This window comes from Salvia hispanica, chromosome 6 (assembly GCF_029641045.1).
Source record: "Salvia hispanica isolate PSC_SH4W2 chromosome 6, Shi_PSC_v1, whole genome shotgun sequence".
Taxonomy (NCBI): Eukaryota; Viridiplantae; Streptophyta; class Magnoliopsida; order Lamiales; family Lamiaceae; genus Salvia; species Salvia hispanica.
The window spans coordinates 45614503-45638078 of record NC_142697.1 but is presented as its reverse complement, the minus strand read 5'-3'; the positions used below and the strand labels follow the sequence as shown (position 1 = coordinate 45638078).

The 23576-nt window shown below is 34.5% G+C and overlaps 1 protein-coding gene and 1 pseudogene across 7 annotated transcripts; both read right to left on the bottom strand.

Moving 5' to 3' along the window:
• Positions 1–2: 2 nt before the first annotated feature.
• Positions 3–21786, bottom strand: LOC148923925 (disease resistance protein RGA2-like). 6 transcript variants are annotated; one of them, XM_089061261.1, is made up of 4 exons: positions 21769–21786; positions 12771–12821; positions 12131–12229; positions 7101–10418 (listed from the first exon to the last, which is right to left on the bottom strand). In XM_089061261.1, exon 4 carries the CDS (start codon positions 10350–10352, stop codon positions 7347–7349), a length of 3006 nt encoding a protein of 1001 aa, XP_088917387.1. In that variant the 5' UTR covers positions 10353–10418; positions 12131–12229; positions 12771–12821; positions 21769–21786; the 3' UTR covers positions 7101–7346. The 6 variants fall into 6 exon arrangements, 3 of the variants coding, with proteins under 3 accessions (XP_088917387.1, XP_088917385.1, XP_088917386.1); XR_016132821.1 differs by lacking the exons at positions 7101–10418; positions 12131–12229; positions 12771–12821 and adding exons at positions 3–29; positions 1102–1198 and having other exon boundaries at positions 21706–21779; XR_016132819.1 differs by lacking the exons at positions 7101–10418; positions 12131–12229; positions 21769–21786 and adding exons at positions 3–29; positions 1102–1198 and having other exon boundaries at positions 12771–12827.
• On the bottom strand, positions 16209–21671 carry LOC148923926 (disease resistance protein RGA2-like; annotated as a pseudogene). The gene is made up of 2 exons (XR_016132824.1): positions 20967–21671; positions 16209–19281 (listed from the first exon to the last, which is right to left on the bottom strand). The product of XR_016132824.1 is annotated as a disease resistance protein RGA2-like (transcript).
• Positions 21787–23576: the final 1790 nt, after the last annotated feature.

Here is a 23576-nt window from a genome sequence, read left to right as displayed (position 1 = left end):
TATTGGTTCACAACAAGGTCACTCCTCACCTGTATTTGGGACAAACATTCAATTCTTTTTTCGTTTTAATTAATAGAATTTAACTATATTGGAGAAAAGATAAACTTAGTTTCATAGGATTTATAAGAATTTATAAGAGAAGTGAAATGAGCTCAGGTGAAGAAAGAAGGTTGGAGCTGCTAGAAATTGAGGGGAGATTGACAAGCAACGATATCAAGATCTGACAAGGCTGAGTGAACTAGAAAAGATTTCCAAGTCCGAGACAAGCTCAAAGATCAAACAAAACACGAAAGCAAAATGCCAAGTAGGGCAATATTGCAATTGTTGAAAATGGATTAATTTAGAGAATCGGCCTCGCATGAAGGATCATGTTTCCGAAGAGCTCAGTACTAAATCTACGAAAGAGTTGGTCTATGAGATGTTGAGGATTCCGCGACATTAAATGAACATAATTGAATCAAGTTCAAGTAAAGAAAGAAAGCTAGATCGACTAGAAACAAAGGAGAAGGTTCATGAAACACGAGGAAATAATGCTAAAGTTGAAATAGAGAAAGAATTTGATGTTAGAGATGACAAAAATGGCTAGTGTCTTAGAAGAATATTGAACAAATATCTCCAATAACATTGATAAAAATAAGCATGAACATCATTGTTCGAGATGATAAAAGTGAAGCACAGAGTCCTCACATGACGAGAGACACTTGGAGATCATGATCGAGATGGGATTCGAGAGTTGGATCGTAGAGATGATTGAGGTGACGCACAGATTCCTCGCATGACGATCATGCAAAAAATGACAAGGCTGAGTGAATCAGAAAAGATTTTGTGGGCCGAAAATGATGTACAATTCATTTAATCCTCACCGCCCGCACAACTTTATTCATTTATCCATTTACATCTTATTATTCTTTATTAGTATTATACTAGGCTTAGCCCAAAATCACCATCAACGGTGCCGGACCATTCATTTTGGTGATCTAGTAAAATGTAGTAGTATAATCTAATTATGTTTTGCCTTTTCAATGTTCTGACCAATCAAACAATGAGTAATCAATAAGCAAATTAGAACAATGAAAGACTGAAAAAGATAGTGTGCCTGACCTACACAGCTGGTAGCTACAATGGTTGTGCCATGGCAGGCGGTGACAAACGGGCGGTAGCCTCACGTTCCGATTTGGAGTTTCTTTTTTTGGGGTGCCTTTTTCAGACAAGAGTAATTACTTAGAATTGTGAGTTAGTAACTAGAACGACATAGTAGTACAACAATTCCTCATTTTGCCATTTTAGAATGTCCAAAAAAATAGTTTCATTTCTTAAAATAGAAGTTTCTCTCTCATACTTCCATCTTACTCTCTTATTTCGCCTACTTTTTGCTTACCAACTTCTCATTAAAACCTGTGCCGTCCAAAAATTGGACTATTTTCTATGGACGGAGGAAATAGTTGGCATTTCAAGTTACGGTTTTAAGCCAGGGTTGAGCGGTCTGATTCGAGGTTGAACCATTGGTTTCAATTTAACACTAATTACTACACAAAAATCAACAAGCACTTGAATAACCAAAATTCTTGCATCTACAACCATATGGTTATAACTAAGGCTCCAAACATAAATCTTTAACACTTTTAAACGTGATTATTTTAAATTCAGAACAAATAAAATTATAAACAATAAATCAAGTCTGAAAAGAGCGATGAGAGAGCGCGACAAACCTTCACGGCTGGCAAGTGGCAGCTACTATGATTGTGTGGCGGCCGACGGTGACGGCAAGCGCAGCAAAAAAACAAATTTTATCACATGGCCACTTGTTTCAGTTGTGAACGCTTTCACCAAATTAATTAGTAAAGTATGCCACATATAAATCTCAATTATTCTCTCCGTCCCGAATAGTTTGTCCCATTTTTCCGTTTCAATCCATCCCACATAGTTTATCTCATTTCACTTTTTATCATTTTTGGCAGTGGATCTCATATTCTACTAACCCGTTATTACTCTTATTTTATACTAATATATAAAAATATGACCCACATTCATTTTTTATTATATTTCTTAAAATCCATACTAGGTCAAAGTGAGACAAGCTATCTGAACGGAGGTAGTAATAAATTTTAAGTTATTCTGCGCATATAACTTTTAATTCAACATAAATTTTATTTCATCTTTTTTGCTAGAATATGATGCTTTTGGGGGCTAACAAAATATCTAGTGGCCCAATCGTTCCTCAAGAAAAGCCATACCAATAATTGAACTGAGAGAGTGTCTATTATTCTTCTTTTTTCCATTATATATGGGAAGAATTTAAATGAGAGTTCTAGTTATTGTGAGAATAGAAAATCATTTTCGGTCCTTTAATCATGAAGATCTACATCAATTGATCCCACTAACAGCAAACAATTCTCTTTGTAGGAATGCAATAAATTTCATTACAAAATTAATTAACTTTAGTTTATATATACTAATAATTAGTTGGTATTGTTTTGCTACTGTTGTTTCCAAATTTTCAATTTAATTAAAAGCAAATGAACCTTGGATAGTCGGCTATCCACTCTAATACTATGATAAAAATCTATAAGTTCCATCTTAAAATCAGTTGGTATTAAAAGGAGTTACCCATTAGAATTTAGAACTATATGGTTTTTGATGTTTATGAATATTAATGTGAGATAGTTATATTTGTATGTATTAGTTAAATTTCCAACAAAAATGATGGACGTTGAGTTTTTTCGGAGAAATGATTGCTGAGTTTTACTAAATTAATGCATAATTGGTAAAGTAAGATAGAGATAAAAAGAAAAAGTATTTAAAGTATTATTAGAATTGAAAAATAAAATATAATTAGGTTTTAGTTTAGCCTTTATTTCAAGTTCTAATAAGTATTGTTATTGGAGAATAAGTTTATCCCATTAAAGAGAAAGGAGGTTTTAAAATAAAAAAAAAAAAATCTATTTTTTAGTAGACTTTTGTAGCGGGATGGAGTAAGTTGGTTATAAGACATTGATGGAGATTGAAGAATTGGACATACCTATCCTGCAAGTTTAAGAGATTTCAAATAATAATAATATTAAAATTTAAAATTGATCTCGTATATTTGTTAAAAAAAATAAAAATTAGTCTTAAATAATATGCTTTGGTATATATTTAATGGTCCATAAAATATTAACGATCAATTGCATTTTAAAGTATAAAATTAATCTCGTACATTTGCAAAAAAAATAATTATTTGATCTTACACATTAAGTATGTATTAGCTTCTGGTCCTAAAGAATTTATTTTGTTCCATTAATTTAACTCGTTATTTAGGTCAAAACACAATTGACCGTTAAACTTTACGAAACCATTAAATATTGAGCAAAACATTTTGTCCAGGACCAAAAGCCATTACACTTAACGTAGAACCAATTTTTTTTCATCAAACATACGAGACTAATTTTGGACTTCAGTAAAATAATAATATTAAAATTTTAGGTTACATGGAATGAACAAGGACCCTTTGAGTTTAGAGCATCCAAATTGAATATCCATGACTCTCCATCTCATCATCGTTCCTCTATTGAACTATTGCAAAATTGATGGCATGGCACTGATTTTCAACGAGATTTGTGGAATATTGCTCTTGAAATTGTTGTGTGGGCTTAATTGATATAGTTAGCAGGCCCATAAAGTTGGCTGTTTTTGATATGGTAAGGTTTGCATCTACAAAATTGTTATGTGATTTGATTAAAAAAAGAAACCATATAACTTTAGATTATTTTATGGAAACTTTGTATGAACAAATAAATTTGAAAATAAAATAATGTATGCATAGATGGTGAATATTTCATTTAGAATACTAGTTTACTTCCACTTAATTCAACCCATCCATTTATTGTGGATTGATTTTAGGGGTCAGGATTCCTGCTAAGTAAGTAATTTAAGATTGTCATAAATTTGTGTCTATTTTATAGTAATTGTGATATACTACTACATTTACTTGGGTAATTTTATTAGAAATGGAATGATGTCATATTAATCATTAAACTCTAGAAAAAACCGACTCTGTAGAGTATTAAATATCCGCTCAATATATATTACACACAAATTGCACATAAACTAAACCGTGATTTATTTAGTGCATAAAGAAATAGTAATAGCGAATTTCCTTGATATAAAAGATGGATAATCCATTTTTCTTGAATTAATACTTCATACGTTCATCATTAGATGTTTTTATTTTAGTATCTTGTGATGTTCATAGGAAAATATTCCATTTTATTTTTATACTATTTATGATAGATGAACTTCATTTCTACTTATTATACTCATATTCACTCTAAAATTCATACATAAAAGTGAGATTCGTATTTAATTTCACATGTCTTTTTTCACCTGTATTCAACTAATTTTTTTAGATTTATGACAAGTTAAACAAAATATTTAATGGCGGACGAAAAAAATGTAAGGTTAATGAATATCATGACATGTACAATAATTAGACAAGGTTGACTTTTAATTATGAAGGGAAGATATAATCCATGCAAAAAATTATTGTCTTGAGATGAATCCATTTCCCTAAATGAGCAAGAAATGTCAAAATAAAGGGCCCAAATTACAAAACACAAAATAGAGAGGCGCTCAATAGTCCTTGGCTCCAATTTCCAAAACTGCCCCTCATTTTTTTGGATTTAAGATGAGAAAGAATGATTGTGTTGTGTTAATGATACATCAATTTTCCAATCATAATATTTACTCCCTCCGTCGCAGATAATTCGACCCAGTATTCTATTTCGGGCACGGATTTTAAGAAATGTAAAGAAACGTTGGTTGAAAAAGTTAGTGGAATCTGGGGCCCACTTTTTTATATTGGTTTTATAATAAAATGTGAGTGAAGTGAGTTAGTGGGATGTGGGACCTACTACCATTTATGGTAAAAATGAAGTGTGACTCTTAATAGGGAACAAACCGAAATGGAAAAGTGTGACTCTTAATCGGGGACGGAGGGAGTAATTAGGTATCAGTTTAGCCTTTATTTCCAATTCTAATAAGTATTGTTAGTGGAGAATAAGTTCCATCCCATTAAAGAGAAAGGAGGTTTTAAAATTAAAAAAATTTCTATTATTCAGTTAGTAGACTTTTGTAGTGGGATGGAGTAAGTTGGTTATAAGACTTGATGGAGATTGAAGAATTGGGCATACCTGTCCTGCAAGTTAAGAGATTTCAAATAATAATAATATTAAAATTTTAGATTTCAAATAATAATAAGATTAAAATTTAAAATTGATCTCGTATATTTGTTAAAAAATGAAAATTAGTCCTAAATAATATGCTTTGGTATATATTTAATGGTCTATAAAATATTAACGATCAATTGCATTTTAAAGTTTAAAATTGATCTCATACATTTGCAAAAAAAAAAATTATTTGATCTTACACATTAAGTCTATATTAGCTTAGGGTTTAGGGTCCTAAAGAATTTATTTTGTTCCATTAATTTAACTCGTTATTTAGGTCAAAACACAATTGACCGTTAAACTTTTACGAAACCATTAAATATTGAGCAAAACATTTTGTCCAGGACCAATTTTTTTTCATCAAACATACGAGACTAATTTTGGACTTCTGTAAAATAATAATATGAAAATTTTAGGTTACTTGGAATGAACAAGGACCCATTGAGTTTAGAGCATCCACATTAAATATCCATGACTCTCCATCACATCATCGTTCCCCTATTGAACTATTGCAAAATTGATGGCATGACACTGATTTTCAACGAGTTTTGTGGAATATTGCTCTTGAAATTGTTGTGTGGGCTTAATTGATATAGTTAACAGGCCCATAAAGTTGGGCTGTTTTTTATATGGTAAGATTTGCATCTACAAAATAAACTGGGCTTTCTAAGGTAGCTCAGAACTGTGATTAGATTAAAAAAAGAAACCATATAAATTTAGATTATTTTATTGAAATTTTGTCTGAACAAATAAATTTGAAAATAAAACAATATATGCAGTGCTGGTGAATATTTCATTTAGAATACTAGTTTACTTCCACTTAATTCAACCCATCATTTATTGTGGATTGATTTTAGAGGTTAGGATTCCTGCTAAGTAAGTAATTTAAAGATTGTCATAAATTTTTGTCTATTTCATAGTAATTGTGATATACTACTACATTTACTTGAGTAATTTTATTAGAAATGGAATGATGTCTCACTAATCATTAAAATCTAGAAAAAACCGACTCTGTAGAGTATAAAAAACCCGCTCAATATATATTACAAACAAAACTATTTTTGTTCAAATTGCTCATAAAAGATGGATAATCCAATTTTCTTGAATTAATACTTCATATGTTCATCATTAGATGTTTTTATTTTAGTATCTTGTGATGTTCATAGTAAAATATTCCATTCTATTTTTACTATTTGTGATAGATGAACTTCATTTCTACTTATTATACTCACATTCACTATAAAATTCATACATAAAAGTGAGATTCGTATTTAATTTCACGTGTCTTTTTTCACCTGCAGTCAACTAATTTTTTTAAAATTTATGCCATGCAACAAATTATTGCATTTTCCATAAACGAGCAAGAAATGTCAAAATAAAGGGTCCAAATTACAAAACACAAATGGAAATTTAATAGAGAGGCACTCAATAGTCCTTGGCTCCAATTTCCCAAACTGCCCCTCATTTTTTTGGATTTAAGATGAGAAAGAATGATTGTGTTGTTAATGATACATCAATTTTCCAATCATAATATTTACATGTTAACTTAGATGGAATTTTTGTGGTCCTCCCAAAGAATTTAATGAGGCTTCTTAATAAGTGAGGTATCTAAGCAGAAACTATTTCTTTTTCTATGGAATCATAACGAAAATGTAACCTGCAAAATTTTGATTGGTTTCACTATTTCTTTGAAGTGCGTTTCTTCTCTTTGCATGGTTTTTTCCCTTCCATTTTTACTTTTTTTTTTCGTTTCTTCAACACAATGCAGGAGTTTTATATCTATATTTAAAGCAATCCAGTTTCACTACATGTATTCGGAGTTTGAGAGATAAGATACACAGTTTTGAGTTACCAATCAGTTTAATTAGCTCTATTATAAGAATATTATTTATGCGATTGGAAGAAGCCATATGATATGATCATGTCAAAAAAAAGCAAGATCTAAACCTTGGAGAACACAGAACGATCACTCAAGGCCGGACCTCATTAAAACCTTCATGGCAAAAAAACCCAAAGGGAAAAACACCATGAAGGGAAAAGAGTATCCGTCTAATAAAAATTTATGATTAAAGCATAAAATAAATATCACAATCCCTAATTCAATCTAAAACAAGTAAATCAAACAAGAAGACATAAATTACATTAGAGCTCTGTGCGAAGTTTAAGTTGGGGATTATGTTGGGATATGGATCTCCAAGCTGAACCTTCCTTGTCTTCTCCGTATGTGTTTACTAGCTCTGACGAACCTCTGATATTCAACTCCCGCAAAGACGAGGAGACCTTATGCAGGAGGCGATGCGGCAGCTTCTTCAAACTCGAACACTCATTGATAGACAAGTGTGTGAGACATGGCATGATGGAGATGTCAGCAGATTCTTCTTCTTCCTCTGTTATGTCTTCCCACTCCTCCCATTTGGAGCAGTCATAAAATTCCAGATTCTTGAGTTTGGGAAATGCAACAGCAACATCATGAGATGAAGATGATTCTATTCCTAAAAACTCCCTTCCGACAAACATCAATTGACCCGCATCCCAAATTTGGAGACTTTCCAAGAAAGGTAGTTTCCCCATAGCCGGCAATGATGACACCTCACTCAAATTAATCCAACCTATATGTTTTATACAGTTGAGGGGTGATGACATCCAATGCGGAAGCCTTGAGCCCTTAAAATCAAAGATTGTCAGTATCTCCAACTTGTAATGGGGCACGAGAGCATCAACCAACTCCATCCACAATGAAGATGATGGCGATGACTGCTCCATTTCATTCATCGTACCTTCAAAAGATATTACAAGTGATTCGACATTTTGAAGAAGTGTCTTTAATCGTGCTTTTCGAGCATCCTCAACCAATTCCACCATTTCACTCATACTGCTCAAGTGGATATCCAATGATAGTGATCCAATAAGATGACGTTGTAACTTTTTCAGAAAATTCAACTTGTTGTATTGCCTTCCTACTTTAAAATCACACAGTTCCAGTGTACGGAGATTACTTAACTCACCTAATGCTTTAGGCAGACAGTCGATATTAGTGAATTCAAACTTCAAGATTTGCAGTTCAACCAAACTGCAAATGCTCTCTGGTAACTCCTTTATTCCGCTATTAGAACTTAAGTCAAGTTCTCTTAACTTCACCAAATTCCCAATTTCTTGTGGAATCACTTCTAGAGAGCATCTTTTTAAAAAAAGAGTTCGCAATTTAACCAATTTACACATGCTCTCTGGTAACTCCTTTAATTTATTCTCACTTAACTCAAGTCGTCTTAACTGCACCAAATTCTCAATTTCTCGTGGAATCTCTGTTAGCTCGCACCGTGACAAGAGAAGAGTTTGCAAGAAATAAAGCCTACATATGATTTCAAGGCTTTCCTTTGACAATGCAATATAACTACAATCCAACCATCTCAAGTGAATCAGCGTTTCCATTCCCATTGGAAGAGGACTTCTAACTCTCTTAATTCTTAACACCCTAAGACTTTTCATGCAATCACAAACTTTAAAACTTCCATCTCTTTCATCAATAGGAGGTTTGTAGTCCCACAATAGACTACGATATTCTTGGACATGAGAAACCAATGAAGAATCACAAACTTGACAACTTTTATCTCTCTCATCATTCTTCCTAAGAAATTGAGCAAAATCATGTACAATATCATGCACTTTACACCATTCTATCTGTTCCCCCGACTTGCTTTTCTCAATGTCTTGAAACAAACAACGCATTGCTAAATTCTTTAAATTCTCTCGCCCTTTGAGCTCCGGTGCATCCTTTCCACTATCAGAGCCTAGATAACCTTGCGCCATCCACTCTTCTATCAGAGTCTCCGCATGAATTCGGTGACCTTTAGGATAGACGGCACAATATGAAAAACAACGCTTAAGAGGCGGGGACAATTCATTGTAGCTTAAAACCAAATGAGGAAAAAGATCAACTTCGGCACTCTCCAATTTCCATATTTCACTCTCCTCGACATGTTTCCATCCTTCCAAATCCTTGAACTGCAAAAGTCTTCCTAAAACAACTGCAGCAAGAGGCAATCCTTTGCATTTCCTTGCTATTTTCTTGCCCACATCCACAAATTTTACACATTCATTCTCACTCTTTCCTTCAAGGGATGTGGCACGCAATAATGACCAACACTCTTCAAGATTAAGCTCTTCTGGGCGATAGATATCATTGTCGAAGGTACCCATTCTCTTAGCTACTCTTTCATTTCTCGTTGTCACCAAAATTTTACTTCCGGATGCACCATATTCGAGATTGATCTTCAGGGGCTTCCATTTGTCTCTGTCTTCTGTCCAAACATCATCAAGAACTAGAAGAAACTTTTTTCCTGAAACAGATGCTTTTAGCTTTTGTAACACCGGGTCTAGTTGATCGGGATCTGGAGAGACCGTCTCTTTTCCCACACTGTTAACAATATCTTTGGCAACCTTATACACAATAAAGGGATTAGAGACACATACCCAAATTTTTAACCAATCCTTATCGAACTGAGGATCGCTAAAAATAAGTTGAGCTAGTGTCGTCTTCCCAAGTCCCCCCGTCCCAACTATAGAAAGAATTTGGGTACCGCTACTATTATGCATCATATTCTTCACTATGTCATCCCTTTTCTGGTATATGGCCGACCCATAAACATCCTTGAAGTCAATTGAAGATGTGGTTGGTTCTGGGTGAGACTCGGGCGCAGGCAGAGAGATGACAAAATTAAAATCATCCTTCTTCTTTAAGATCTGATCAAGCGTGGCATTCACATGTTCTATCTTCTTGGCAATATCACGACGAAAAGAAATTTCATTGAAAGATAAACACGAACATGGGATGAAGGAGCAGCCTATCTTTTGCTCAGGCTCAGCAAAATCTTCCAACTTATGTTTGAGAAGAGAGTAGTTCCATTCATCTAAAATGTCGTCCATCTCATAAGTCGTGTTTTCGAGGTCCTTCAACCAACTTTTGACGCTTTGCTCATCCACTGCTTTCTTTTCTGCATCATCCAACACCTTTCTGATCGTATTGAGCTTCTTGGAAAGATTTTGAAGCTCCTTCTTCACACCTTTCACCAAATTGACTTCATACCGAAACTTGTCTTCTAACAAAGTTGCAATTCTCCCGACCACTTGTGAAATTATAGCATCCACCATTTGTGTGATTTGGAGCTGATATATTGGATTTAGATAAGTGACAGTTGTAGGACAAGGCTCTCTCACCTGTATGTGGGACAAACATTCAATTCTTTTTTCGTTTTAATTAATATACTAATTGAATTCATGCGTTTTCTTAGAACATATACTTTTTCATTTTTGACGAATTCGGCAACGCAACATTTTCTCCATGGTCGGAAAGTTATGTGCAAAAAAAATCCCAATCGACGGAGAAGTATTTAGAACATTATATTTCCGAGAAGATTGGTGAGAAGGTTTGAGCTGCTAGAATTTGAGGGGAGATTAACAGCAACATGTAGAGTTTCAATGATAACAAGACATAAAAAAAAGTGGATCAAGATCTGACAAGGCTGAGTCAACTAGAAAATATTTCCAAGCTCAAAGATCAAACAAAACACGAAAGCAAAATGCCAAGTACGAGAATCAGCCTAACATGAAGGATTATGTCGGGACATGTTCCCGAAGAGCTCAGTACTAAACATGAGGAGAAGAAAGTCATTGTCGAGGGGTGTTGAGGAATAAATTAGGTAGAAGAAATTATGCAATCATCAAAATGTTGTGGGTAACTAGGTATTGTTGGATGAAGAAGAAGCCAGTAGAAAGTCATGTGGTGATGTAACATGCTTACGATGATGAATGGATGTTGCACTAAATGAACAAGAGTTGGTCTATGAGACGGTCCAACATGTGGGGTTTGAGGATTCCATGATGTCGTTAAATGAACATAACTCTGGAGAAGAAGTCGAAGTTGAATCAAGTTCAAAGTAAAGAAAGAAAGCTAGATCGGCTAGAAACAAAGGAGAAGGTTCATGAAACATGAGGAAATAACACTAAAATCGAGTGAAGTAAAAAGGATTTTGGACAATGGAGAAGAGCTGCGGAAATCACCAAGTAAAAATGACAGGTACATCGATATTGCTTGCAATAGTGGAAGAAAGAAGAATTAGATAAGTTGAAAAATCGTGTCAATAAATGTCTCATGAGTTAACACTAATTACTATGCAAAACAAGATGAGTGGGATGTCGATAATTGAGGAAATTAACATGTGGAGAAGAAGCTGAATCAAGCTCAAGTGAAACAAATTCAAGAGTCCTGAGATATTAGAAATGGATCACTCACTCTCTTAAAAGGCCTTTGTAAGGGGAGAGTTATTCACACTTGTATAGATGAGACAAGATCATCATCAATTCGATAACGAATAACTTGAAATAGAGCAAGAGTTGGATCGTAGAGATGATCCATATCTTGTTTTCTTGTTCGATAAGATAGGTTACTAGTACTATTTTAGTATTATAAATAGTATAGATTGTTATCATTTATGGATTCGATCAATCAATGAAATACCAAGTAATTTATCTTTTATCTTCTTTATTTTTCTGCATTCAACACCTAAGCACTCTGATTGATTGACATCCAATCTTCCTACTCGATAAGAGGTTAAACCCTTATCACTGAGTGAATTCGAAAAGATTTTGTTGGCCGAAAATGTTCAAACCAGAGGACTGGCTGGTTGGTGATTTCGGGTTTAGCCCAAAATCACCATCAATTCCGAACCAGTTTCATTTTGGTTCAGCAATGAATCACTACTGATTATCAAACTGTCCTCTATTTGGAGTTATCTGATCTATAAAATGTAGTATGTTCTATGTTTTGCCTTATCTATGTTGTTGTCCCTATGATATACAAGCAAATTGAGTAACCAATAAGCAATTTAGAACAATGAAAGACTGAAAAAGATAGCTGCGAGAGAGCGTGCCTGACTACTATGGTTGTGCGATGGCAGCCGGTGACAAACGGCGGTAGCCTCACGTTCCGATTTGGAGTTTCTTATGTATAATCTCTGCGTTAGACAAAACTAATTTAAAAGCATTAGTAGTAAAAAGATATTGGTCTATAAGGTACAAAAAAAGAAGTAACTTAGAACTGTGAGTTAGGTGCCTAGAATGATATATAGTACTTACTACAATAGTTTGGGTAATAAATAATCCCTCGTTTACGAAAATGGTCTCATTTTGCCATTTTGGAATGTCCACAAAAACTCGTGCCGTCCACAAATTAGACTATTTTTTGTAGACAGACAGAATAGTTGGCATTTCCATCATCATATAACTACTACTACTATCATTGAATTATTCAACACATCATATAACTACTACTACTATCATTGAATTATTCAACACAATTACTATACAAAAATCAATAAGCACTTGAATAACCAAAATTCTTGCACCTGCACTCATATCATATGGTTATACCTATAAGGCTCCAAATATAAATCTTTAATACTATTAAACATGGGGTTTTGATCTATGAAGACCAGATTACTATAAATTCAGTACAAATAAAATTATGAACAATAAATTAAGACTGAAAAGAGCAATAAGAGAGGGTCATACCTTCACGGCTGGCAAGTGGAAGCTACTATGGTTGTGTGGCGGCCGACGGTGGCGCTGCGGCGGCCGACGAGGATGTACGTTTGGGAGCTGCTTTTTTAGGTAAAATCGTAGCGTTAGGAAAATTTAGAGAGTAAGTTTAAGGGCTAATTAAATAGGGACTCTGCCATCTACTTGAACTTTTATAATACAGTGCCAGCCGGCTAACAACTCATCAAAATTAATTAATTAATTAGAGCATCATTAGACATTAATTATACTATATTGAACAAGTGGCAAAAATCAAATTTAATAACATGGCCACTTGTTTCAGTTGTGAACGCTTTCAGCAAATTTATTAGTAAAGTATGCATAGTGCACATATAAATCTCAACTAATAAATTTTAAGTTATTCTGCGCATATATAACTTTAATTTAACATAAAATTTATTTCATCTTTTTTTTGCTAGAGAATGATGTTTTTGGAGGCTAACAAAATCTCTAGTGGCCAAATCGGTCCTCAAGAAAAATCATACTACCATAAATTGAGATAAAAAGAGTGACTATTATTCTGGTCTTTTTTTCATTATATATAGGAAGAATTTAAATTAGTTATGTGAGAATAGATAATCATATAATAGAAATCCATACGTTCAACCCTAAAATCAATTAATATTAGGGATATGACTCATTAGAATTAAATAGTGATTTCATGTCTTTATGGATACAGGAATAGTTATATTTGTATATTTTAGTTTCGATTTCCAACAAAATGATGGCTGCGTTTTCTTGGAGGTATGAATACGATCATACGGTATATATGATCGTTGAGTTTTAATAAATCAATTGAGTCAAAACTAATTCGGAAATATAAGATTAGAGTCATCAATTGAGGGTTTGGTGTAATGAAGAACGACTCCTTGGCACCAAGTCATCATGTGGTTGTTTCGTCTAAAGCTGTTATTTTTAGGGAGATTGTCTTAGGAATAATGTTTGCTTTAGCAAAATCAATTTTAATTAAAACACGGATTAAGTTTGAGGTTGGCGGAATGAACAAGAAAATTATTGGACAGTAGCGACAGGCAACTAAGCCATCAACATTAATTAATTAGAGCATCATTAGACCTTAATCATATTTTTACTGAATTTGGTACCAAAAAAACAAATATGAGAACCTAAAAAATTAGCAAAAATGTTATCTATTTCATCCTTTTTTTTTTCATTTTGATGTGTGACCATTGTTGACTTTTGATCTTGCCAGTACCAGACATATAGATGCAGCCATAACTATTACTATAAATTAAATTATAGTTTCACATCAGAAGCAGCCTCTACATTTCCATGTTCATGCATCCTGCTGTACAATTATATACTATGCTGGATTAGGTGTGGAAGAGCTATCATCCTAAATTAATTTTATAAATAATTAAATACAATATGTAGAAAAACACATTTTAAGAGTCAACAATTAGGTGAGGAAGAGCAATCATCTTCGTAACAAAACCGATTGTCAAAACCCAAAACCTATCCAGATGCCACTGGTCGGATTTTCTGTAGCGGGCCTGGATTATGGGCCGTGGCGGAGTTGGGCCATCGATAAAACCCATTTTTTTATGGACAGCAGCAACGGCTGCATTAATTTATTGGGCTTTTAGGCTGATTTCTTTCGTCAGTCAATATATGTCTCATTTCACTTTTACTATATTTATTGATTGGACCATATATTTTACTCACATTTTATTATAAAATCAATATAAAAAAACAGGATCCACATTCCACTAATTTTTTCTACCCACTTTATTTTATAAAGTCAAACAATTTTTTAAAACATGTGCCCATATGTGACATTTAATTATAGACGGAGGGAGTACAACTATTAAAGAATGGAATAAAAATGAAAATTTTTAAAGGTTGAGATAGCCGTTGATAAAGTACGTAAAATTTGAAAACCACAATATAATTAGAGCGAAATTCATAATTATACAGTATTAATACTACAAGAAGCCTAATTATCATATTAATAGCGGTATTCGAGCTGTGGCCGTTGATTGCTGTGTTTGCTCCAGAAATTAAGTTATTAGACGCTGAAAAAATAACCAAATCAATATTTACTTAAAGTTATTAGAAACTATATTTTTCATGTATATTTTTGAAGTCTGAATACAAATATATATGAAAATCCAGGATAGTCTAATTTAATGTACAAGATCTAAATTAGTGATTTGTATTCATAGATGAAAAATCAAATTTTGTAAGACTAGAGTCACTACGAGGGTAAATGAGAAAAGACTAGCGATCCTTTCAAAGAAAAACATATTATTTGATAAACGGCACGTGGCAATCTTCGGTTAGAAATTTAATGAAGGGAGGGGACGTTTGCGTACCTCCCCTCAGCAGTGGCGGACACAGTAAGACATAATGGAGGGCTTAAGCCCCTGCCAACAAGTTATTTTCTTCTCTTTTTTCTACTTCAAAGCTTTTTGAAAATTTCAAAAGCAAGCTCCAGCCCATGTCAAGATAGGGCCATTGAAGACTAAATCAACAAAATTTTAATGGTAGGAAGGGCTGAATTGAACTTGTAAATTGAAAACGTACAGAGAAAATGAAGGAAGAAAATGGAATCATAACGAAAATATAGCCTGCAAAATTTTGATTGGTTTGAAAGTATGTTTCGATATTAAACGAAAATTTTGTTACTAGTGGATAGGGGTATTATTGAATTTTGTAGTAGGAGTTGGGCTGAAAATATAAAGTTTAGAAGGCTATTAGTCAAACTTGGAATCTGGCCCATTTAGGACATATGTGATAATGTGAATGTTATTATTTATTTATTTTTATATAAAAAAAAGCTCTTATGCAGTGCAAGACATAGAGAATATTATTAGTAGGGGCTTCATTATCTAATCATTTATTCTAAAAAAAATAACTCACTTTTTTTTCTTAGTTTGTTTGCAAAATTTTGATTGGTTTCAAAAGTATGTTTCGATTCTATACGTAATTTTTTGTCACTATATCGATAGAGGTATAATTGGAATTTTGTAGTAGGAGTTGGGCTGAAATTGTAAAGTCGAAAAGGCTATCAGCCCAAACTTGGAATCAGGCCCATTTAGGATATATGTGTGTTATCGCTAACTCAGATAACTCAGGCCCATTTTACATTTTTTGTTCGTTTTCTTCAACACAATGCAGGAATGGATAATTTTATATCTATATTTAGGCAGTCTAGTTTCACTATATATATTAGGAGTTTGAGAGAGAAGATACACAGTTTTGAGTTGCCAATCAGTTTAAGTAGCTGTATATAAAAATATTATTTATGCGATTGACAGAAATTATATGATCATATCATAAAAAGCAAAACCTAAATCTTGGAGAACGTTGGATGATTGCTCAAGGCCGGACCTCATTAAAACCTTCATGGCAAAAAAACCCAAAGGAAAAAACACCATGAAGGAAAAAGAGTATCCATCTAACTAAAATTTATGATTAAAGCATAAAAATAAATATTACAATCCCAAATTCAATCTAAAACAAGTAAATCAAACAAGAAGACATAAATTACATTAGAGCTCTGTGCGAAGTTGAAGTTGGGGATTATGTTGGGATATGGATCTCCAAGCTGAACCTTCCTTGTCTTCTCCGTATGTGTTTACTAGCTCTGACGAACCTCTGATATTCAACTCCCGCAAAGACGAGGAGACCTTATGCAGGAGGCGATGCGGCAGCTTCTTCAAACTGGAACACAAAATGATAGTCAAATCAATGAGGCATGGCATGATGGAGATGGCAGCAGATTCTTCTTCCTCCTCCGTTATGTCCTCCCACTCCTCCCATTTGGAGCAGCCATAAAATTCCAGTTTCTCGAGTTTAGGAAATGCAACAACAACATCATCATCAGATGAAGATTCTATTCCTAAAAACTCCCTTCCGACAAACATCAATTGCTCCACACTCCAAATATAGAGAATTTCCAAGAAAGGTAGTTTCCCCATAGCCGGCAATGATGACACCTCACTCAAATTAGTCAAATCTATCCGTTTTATAAAGTTGAGAGGCGATAACATAAAATGCGGAAGCCTGGAGCCCTTATATCCCCTGATTAGCAATTCATTCAACTTGTAATGGGGCACGAGAGCTTCTACTACCTTCATCCATATTGATGATGATGAAAATGATGACTGCTCCATTTCGTCCATCATGACCTCAAAGGATATTTCAGGTATTTCAAGTTTTTGTAGTACTGTCTGTAACTCTGCTTGTCGAGCATCCACAACCAATTCCTCCATTTCACTCATACTACTACAATAGATTCCCAATTCTATATATCCAGTAAGACAATGATGTAATTTTTCAGAAAACCCAACTTGTTGTATTCACTTCCTACTTTAAATTTGCACAATTCCAGTGTGTGGAGATTACTTAACTCACCTAATGCTTCCGGCAAGCACTTGATAGGAGTGCTTTTAATCTTCAAGATTTGCAGTTCAACCAAACTACTAATGCTCTCTGGTAACTCCTTTATTCCCCGATTCCACCTTAAGTCAAGATGTCTTAGCTCAACCAAATTCCCAATTTCTCGTGGAATCTCTGCTAGGTTGCACTCTAATAAGAGAAGAGTTTGCAAGAAATAAAGCCTACATATGATTTTAAGGCCATCCTTTGACAGGTCAGACTCACTCAAATCCAACCATCTCAAGTGAATCAGCGTTTCCATTCCCACTGGAGGAAGTCTACCCCGAATTCTTAACACCCTAAGACTTTTCATGCAATCACAAACTTGACTTATTCTGTCTCTTTCATCAACAGGATAATTATAGTCCCGTGATAGACTTCGATATTCTTGGGCATGAGAAACCAATGAAGGACCACAAACCTGACAACTTCTCTCCTTGTCATCATGTTTCCTAAGAAATAGAGCAAAATCATGTACAATATCATGCACTTTACACCATTCTATCTGCTCCCCCGACTCACTTTGCTCAATGTCTTGAAACAAACAACGCATTGCTAAATTTCTCAAGTTCTCTCGACCTTTGAGCTCCAGTGCACCATTTCCACTATTAGAGCCAAGATAACCTTGCGCCATCCACTCTTCTATCAGAGTCTCCGCATGAATTTTGTAATCTTTAGGATAGACGGCACAATAAGAAAAACAACGCTTAAGAGCCGGGGACAAATCATTGTAGCTTAAAACCAAATGAGGAAAAAGATCAACTTCGGCATTCTCCAACTGCCATATTTCACTCTTCTCTACGTGTTCCCACCCTTCCAAATCCTTGAACTGCAAAAATCTGCCTAAAACAACTGCAGCAAGAGGTAATCCCTTGCATTTGCTAGCTATTTTCTTGCCCGTATCCACAAATTTTACACATTCATTCTCACTCTTTCCTTCAAGGGATATGGCACGCATTAATGACCAACACTCTTCAAGATTAAGCTCTTTCGGGTGATAGATATCATCATCTGAGGTACCCATCCTCTTAGCTACCCTTTCATTTCTCGTTGTCACCAAAATTTTACTTCCTGGGGCACCGTATTCGAGATTGATTTTCAGGGGCTGCCATTTGTCTCTATCTTCTGACCAAACGTCATCAAGGACAAGAAGAAACTTTTTTCCTAAAACTGATGCTTTTATTTTTTGTAACACCACTTCTAGTTGGTCGGCATCTGGAGGAATCGTCTCTGTTCCCACACTTTTAACAATATCTTTGGCAACCTTAGACACAATAAAGGGATCAGAGACACATACCCAAATTTTTAACCAATCATTATCGAACAGAGGATCGCTAAAAATAAGTTGAGCTAGTGTCGTCTTCCCAAGTCCCCCCGTCCCAACTATAGACAGAATTTGGGTACCACCACCATTATGCATCATATTCCTTACTATGTCACCCCTTTTCTTATATATGTCCGACCCATAAACATTCTTGAAGTCAATTGACGATGTGGTTGGTTGTCGGTGAGACTCGGGCGCAGGCAGAGAGATGACAAAATTGAAATCATCCTTCTCCTTTAAGATCTGATCAAGCTTGGCGTTCACAATTTCAATTTTCTTGGCAATATCACGACGAACAGAAATTTGGTTGAAAGATAAACACGAACATGGGATGAAGGAGCAGCCTATCTTTTGCTCAAGCTCAGGCTCAGCAGAATCTTCCAACTTATGTTTGAGAAGAGAGTAGTTCCATTCATCCAAAATGTCTTCCATCTCATAAGTCGTGTTTTCGAGCTGCTTCAACCAAATTTTGACGATTTGATCATTCAATGCTTTCTTTTCTGCATCATCCAACACCTTTCTGATCGTATTGAGCTTCTTGGAAATATTTTGAAGCTCCTTCTTTACACCTTTCACCAAATTGACTTCATACCGAATCTTGTCTTTTATCATAGTTGCAACACTCTCCACCACGGCTGAAACTATAGCATCTGTCATTTATGCGATTTGGAGCTGCTTCTCTTTATTTATGGTGGAAATCAATCCAATATAGTATTGGATTTAGATAAGTGACACTTCAACTATTGGTTCACTCTTCACCTGTATGTGGGACAAACATTCAATTCTTTTTTCGTTTTAATTAATATAATTGAATTCATATGTTTTCTTTCATTTTTGACGAATTCGGCAACGCAACATTTTCTCCATGGTCGGAAAGTTATGTTCCAAAAAAGAAAAACCCAAAGAAAATGACTGAATCGACGGAGAAGATCAAGAACATTATATTTCCTAGAAGATTGGAGAGAAGATAAACTTGTAGTACTTACATAGTTAATTAGTTTCATTGGATTTACAAGAATTTATAAGAGACTAAGTATGGAGTTTGGTGATAAGTCTTGGTTAGAAGGTTGATGCTGCTAGAAATTGAGGGGAGATTCACAGCAAGATTTGGAGTTTCAGTGATAACAAAAGTGGATCAAGATCTGACAAGGCTGAGTCAACTAGAAAAGATTTTGAAGTCCGAGGGCATCACTGATTCTACAAGCTCAAAGATCAAACAAAACACGAAAGCAAAATGCCAATATTGCATTGATTTAGAGAATCAGCCTCTCATTCCAGTTTATCATTTCAACAGAAGGTGAATGAAACACGAGGAAATAACGTTAAAATTGAAATAGAGCGAGAGTTTGATGTTAGAGATATATGATTCAAGGGAAGCATAGTCTTCGGATGACGATCATACAAGAAATGACAAGTCTGAGTGTATTAGAAAAGATTTTGTTGGAAATATAATATGAGTGTCTCGAGAATATTGGAAACGGTCCCTTTAGAGTTTCAAGGAATATAACATTAATAATACTCCCTCCGTCCCATTGAAGATGACCCACTTTCCTTTTTAGTTTGTCCCAACTAAGATGACCCATTACTTAAAATGGAAACACTTTTATCTCTACTTTATCCCCTCTCTCTTACTTTACTCTCTCCTCTCAACACACAAAATAAAGTTGCATAAAATCTCGTGCCGCCCAAGGAAGGGGTCATCTTCCTTGGGACGGAGGGAGTATTATAGTTCCAATTGTATTGTTCCTAACTGCATTACTTCTCTAGTCCTATAAATAGGAATGTACTATGTATCAACAAAACAATTCAAATCAATCAAATGGAGTAGTATTCAAGAGTTCTTCAATTTTATTTTTTGCATTTTACTTTTCTACATATTTTGTGGGTAGAAAATGTTGAAACCAGTGGACTGGCTAGTTGGTGATTTCGGGTTAGCCCAAAATCACCATCAACGGTGTCGGACCATTCATTTTGGTTCAGCAATGAATCACTACCGTCTATCAAATCATACCTAATTACTACTCCCTTCGTCCTCTATTAGGAGTCTTATTTCTTGGTGGCACGAGTTTTAAGAAATATTAAGAAAAGTGGGTGGAAAAAAGCTAGTGGAATAAGAGTTTCCCGCTTGTATACATTAGTTTCAAATAAAATGTCACTCAGTTGTGTGAGTAAGTGGAAGGTGGGACCCTATTACCATTTATGGTACAAATGAATCAGGACTCCTATTCGCGGATGGACTAAAATGGAAAAACGAGACTCCTATTCGCCGACGAGGGAGTATCAAACTGTCCTCTATTTTGGAGTTATCTGATCTAGTAAAATGTAGTACTATAATCTAATTATGTTTTGCTTATCAATGTTCTCAATCAAACAACGACAAGCAAATTGAGTAACCAATAAGTAATTTAGAACAATGAAAGACAGAAAAAGATAGTGTGCCTGACCTGCACAGCTGGTAGCTACTATGGTTGTGCAATGGCAGGAGGTGACAAATGGGCGGTAGCCTCACGTTCCGCGCATCGGAGTTGCTTTTTTTGGGGGTGCTTTTCTTAGACAAAACTAATTTATAAGCAGTAGTAGTAAAAAGACATTGGTCTATGAGGTAGTTAGTACATGGGACATTTGAAGTCCAAAAGAAGTACCTTTTTTTTTCCCAAAAGAAGTACTTCAATTACTTAGAATTGTGAGTTAGGTACCTAGTACGAAATCGTACAATAGTTTGGGTGATAAATAATCCCTCCGTCCACGAAAAAGTCTCATTTTGCCATTTCACAAAAAATAGTCTCATTTCTTAAAATAGAAAGTTTATCCCTCGTACTTTACCTATTTTTTCCATTTAACTCTCTTACGTACTTTCTCATACTCTTCTCTCTTACTTTACCAATTTTTCATTAAAACCTATGTCGTCCACAAATGAGACTATTTTCTGTGAAGTACAACGCATTTCCGGGTACGGTTTCAAGCCAGGGTTGACCTCTCTGATTCGAGGTTGAACCGTTGGTTTCAATTTTCAACATTAATTACTAGACAAAAATCAATAAGCAATTGAATAACCAAAATTCTTGCACATACAAATCATATGGTTATAACTAAGGCTCCAAACATAAATCTTTAACATGATTATTTGAAATTGAGTACAAATAAAATTGTGGACAATAAAGGCTGAAAAGAGCAATGAGATACCTTCACGGCTGGCAAGTGGCAGCTACTATGGTTGTGTGGCGGCGGACGGTGGCGCTGCGGCGGACGACGAGGATGTACATTTTGGAGCTGCTTTTTTTTTAGGTAAAATCATAGAGTTAGGAAAATTTAGAGAGTAAGTTTAAGTAGGAACTCTGCCATATTCTACTTTAAAGAGTGGCTGCTGTGGGAAACAACTCATCAACATTAATTAATTAGAGCATCATTACACATTTATTATACTATATTGAACAAGTAGCAAAAAACAAATTTAATAACATGGCCACTTGTTTCAGTTGTGGACGCTTTCAGCAAATTAATTAGTAAAGTATGCCTAGTGCACATATAAATCTCAATTAATAAATTTAAAGTTATTCCGGGCATACATCTTTTTTGCTAGAGAATGATGTTTTTGGCGGCTAACAAATCTCTAGTGGCCCACCATACAATAAATTGAAAGAGAAAGAGTGTATATTATTCTGCATTTTTTCCATTATATATGGGAAAATTTAAATGAGAGTTCTAGCTATTGTGAGAATAGAAAATCATTTTCGGCCTTTTAACCATGAAGATCTACATAAGATCGATCCCACTAAGAGAAAACAATTTCTCTTTGACCCGATTAGGCTTAATCTCGGATTATTAGTCATCTAATTATTGCAAATGTTCAGGACGTATTTGATGTTGATAATGAATATGTAGGACTAGTTTGACGGTATTTTGTTCTATTTTTCTGCTTCATCTTCGACGAAATTATAGTCCATAATGTTATGTCATATATGTGTTTCAAATCTAGTTTTAGAACATTAATATGCATTTCAACATTGTCGGAATTCAAAAACATAGATCAAGGGCTTACATTCAAGATTCAAAATTTAAAATTCAAAAGTCTAAATTCAAAATCGAAATTCAATTGTTTCATTGGAAACGACAAATGAGGTTGACGGTAACGACTTCGTCTCGTCGATGGGCCGCCGCTGTCGCCGGAACTAATTGCAGAGCCATTTCTTTCTCGTCAATGGGCCGGCGCTGTCGGAATACAATTTCTAGGGGTGTCGAAATGGGTACCCGTGGGTACCCAAAACCGATTTTGCAGGTACCCGTACCCGAAAACTTGAATATTATACTATCCAATCCCGACCCGTATAGTTAAACGGGTAATCCCATACCCGCATCGGGTATCCCAAACCCGCAGTTGCGGGTACCCAAACCCGTAGACATAATTTGAATTGTGTATTATATTATTCAATGATATTATACTTTTAGCTTTCGCTTATTATCAATGCTAGTCATCTAATACAATAATTTTATGTACATGTTTGAAATTCTAAAATGAATTTTGGGATTGTTGCTAGTTGCTACACTACAAATTTTAGATTTGTATTATTTTTACTTTGTTGTATTTGCATAGTTTCCAACTATTAACTATGCACAAATATGGTGATTTCTCATCTCTTAAATATAATATGACTACGTATGAAATTTAATGCAAATCCAAATTTCAAATAAGCAAATATGATAGAAACATCAAGCATGTCTAAAATTAAATCACCAATCAAAAGTTTAATATAAAATAAAAAATAATTCACTTTAATCAAAAGTTTAAATATAAATCACTTCAAAGAAAAGTCTAAATATTTTAAATCTCTAATCTCTATGTTAACCTAATAAAAGTTTCACTTTCACCAATCTTGCAATCCTTCATTTGGCAGCGGATAATAATTGGAAATAAAGTCTATCATTGGGGAGTATATATAGATTTGAAACTAACTAACTAAAACAAAATATTTGAAAATTCTAATCCTAAAAATAACGGGTATTATTGGGTTTGACGGGTATACCCGCGCGGGTAGCGGGTATACCCATACTCGCAA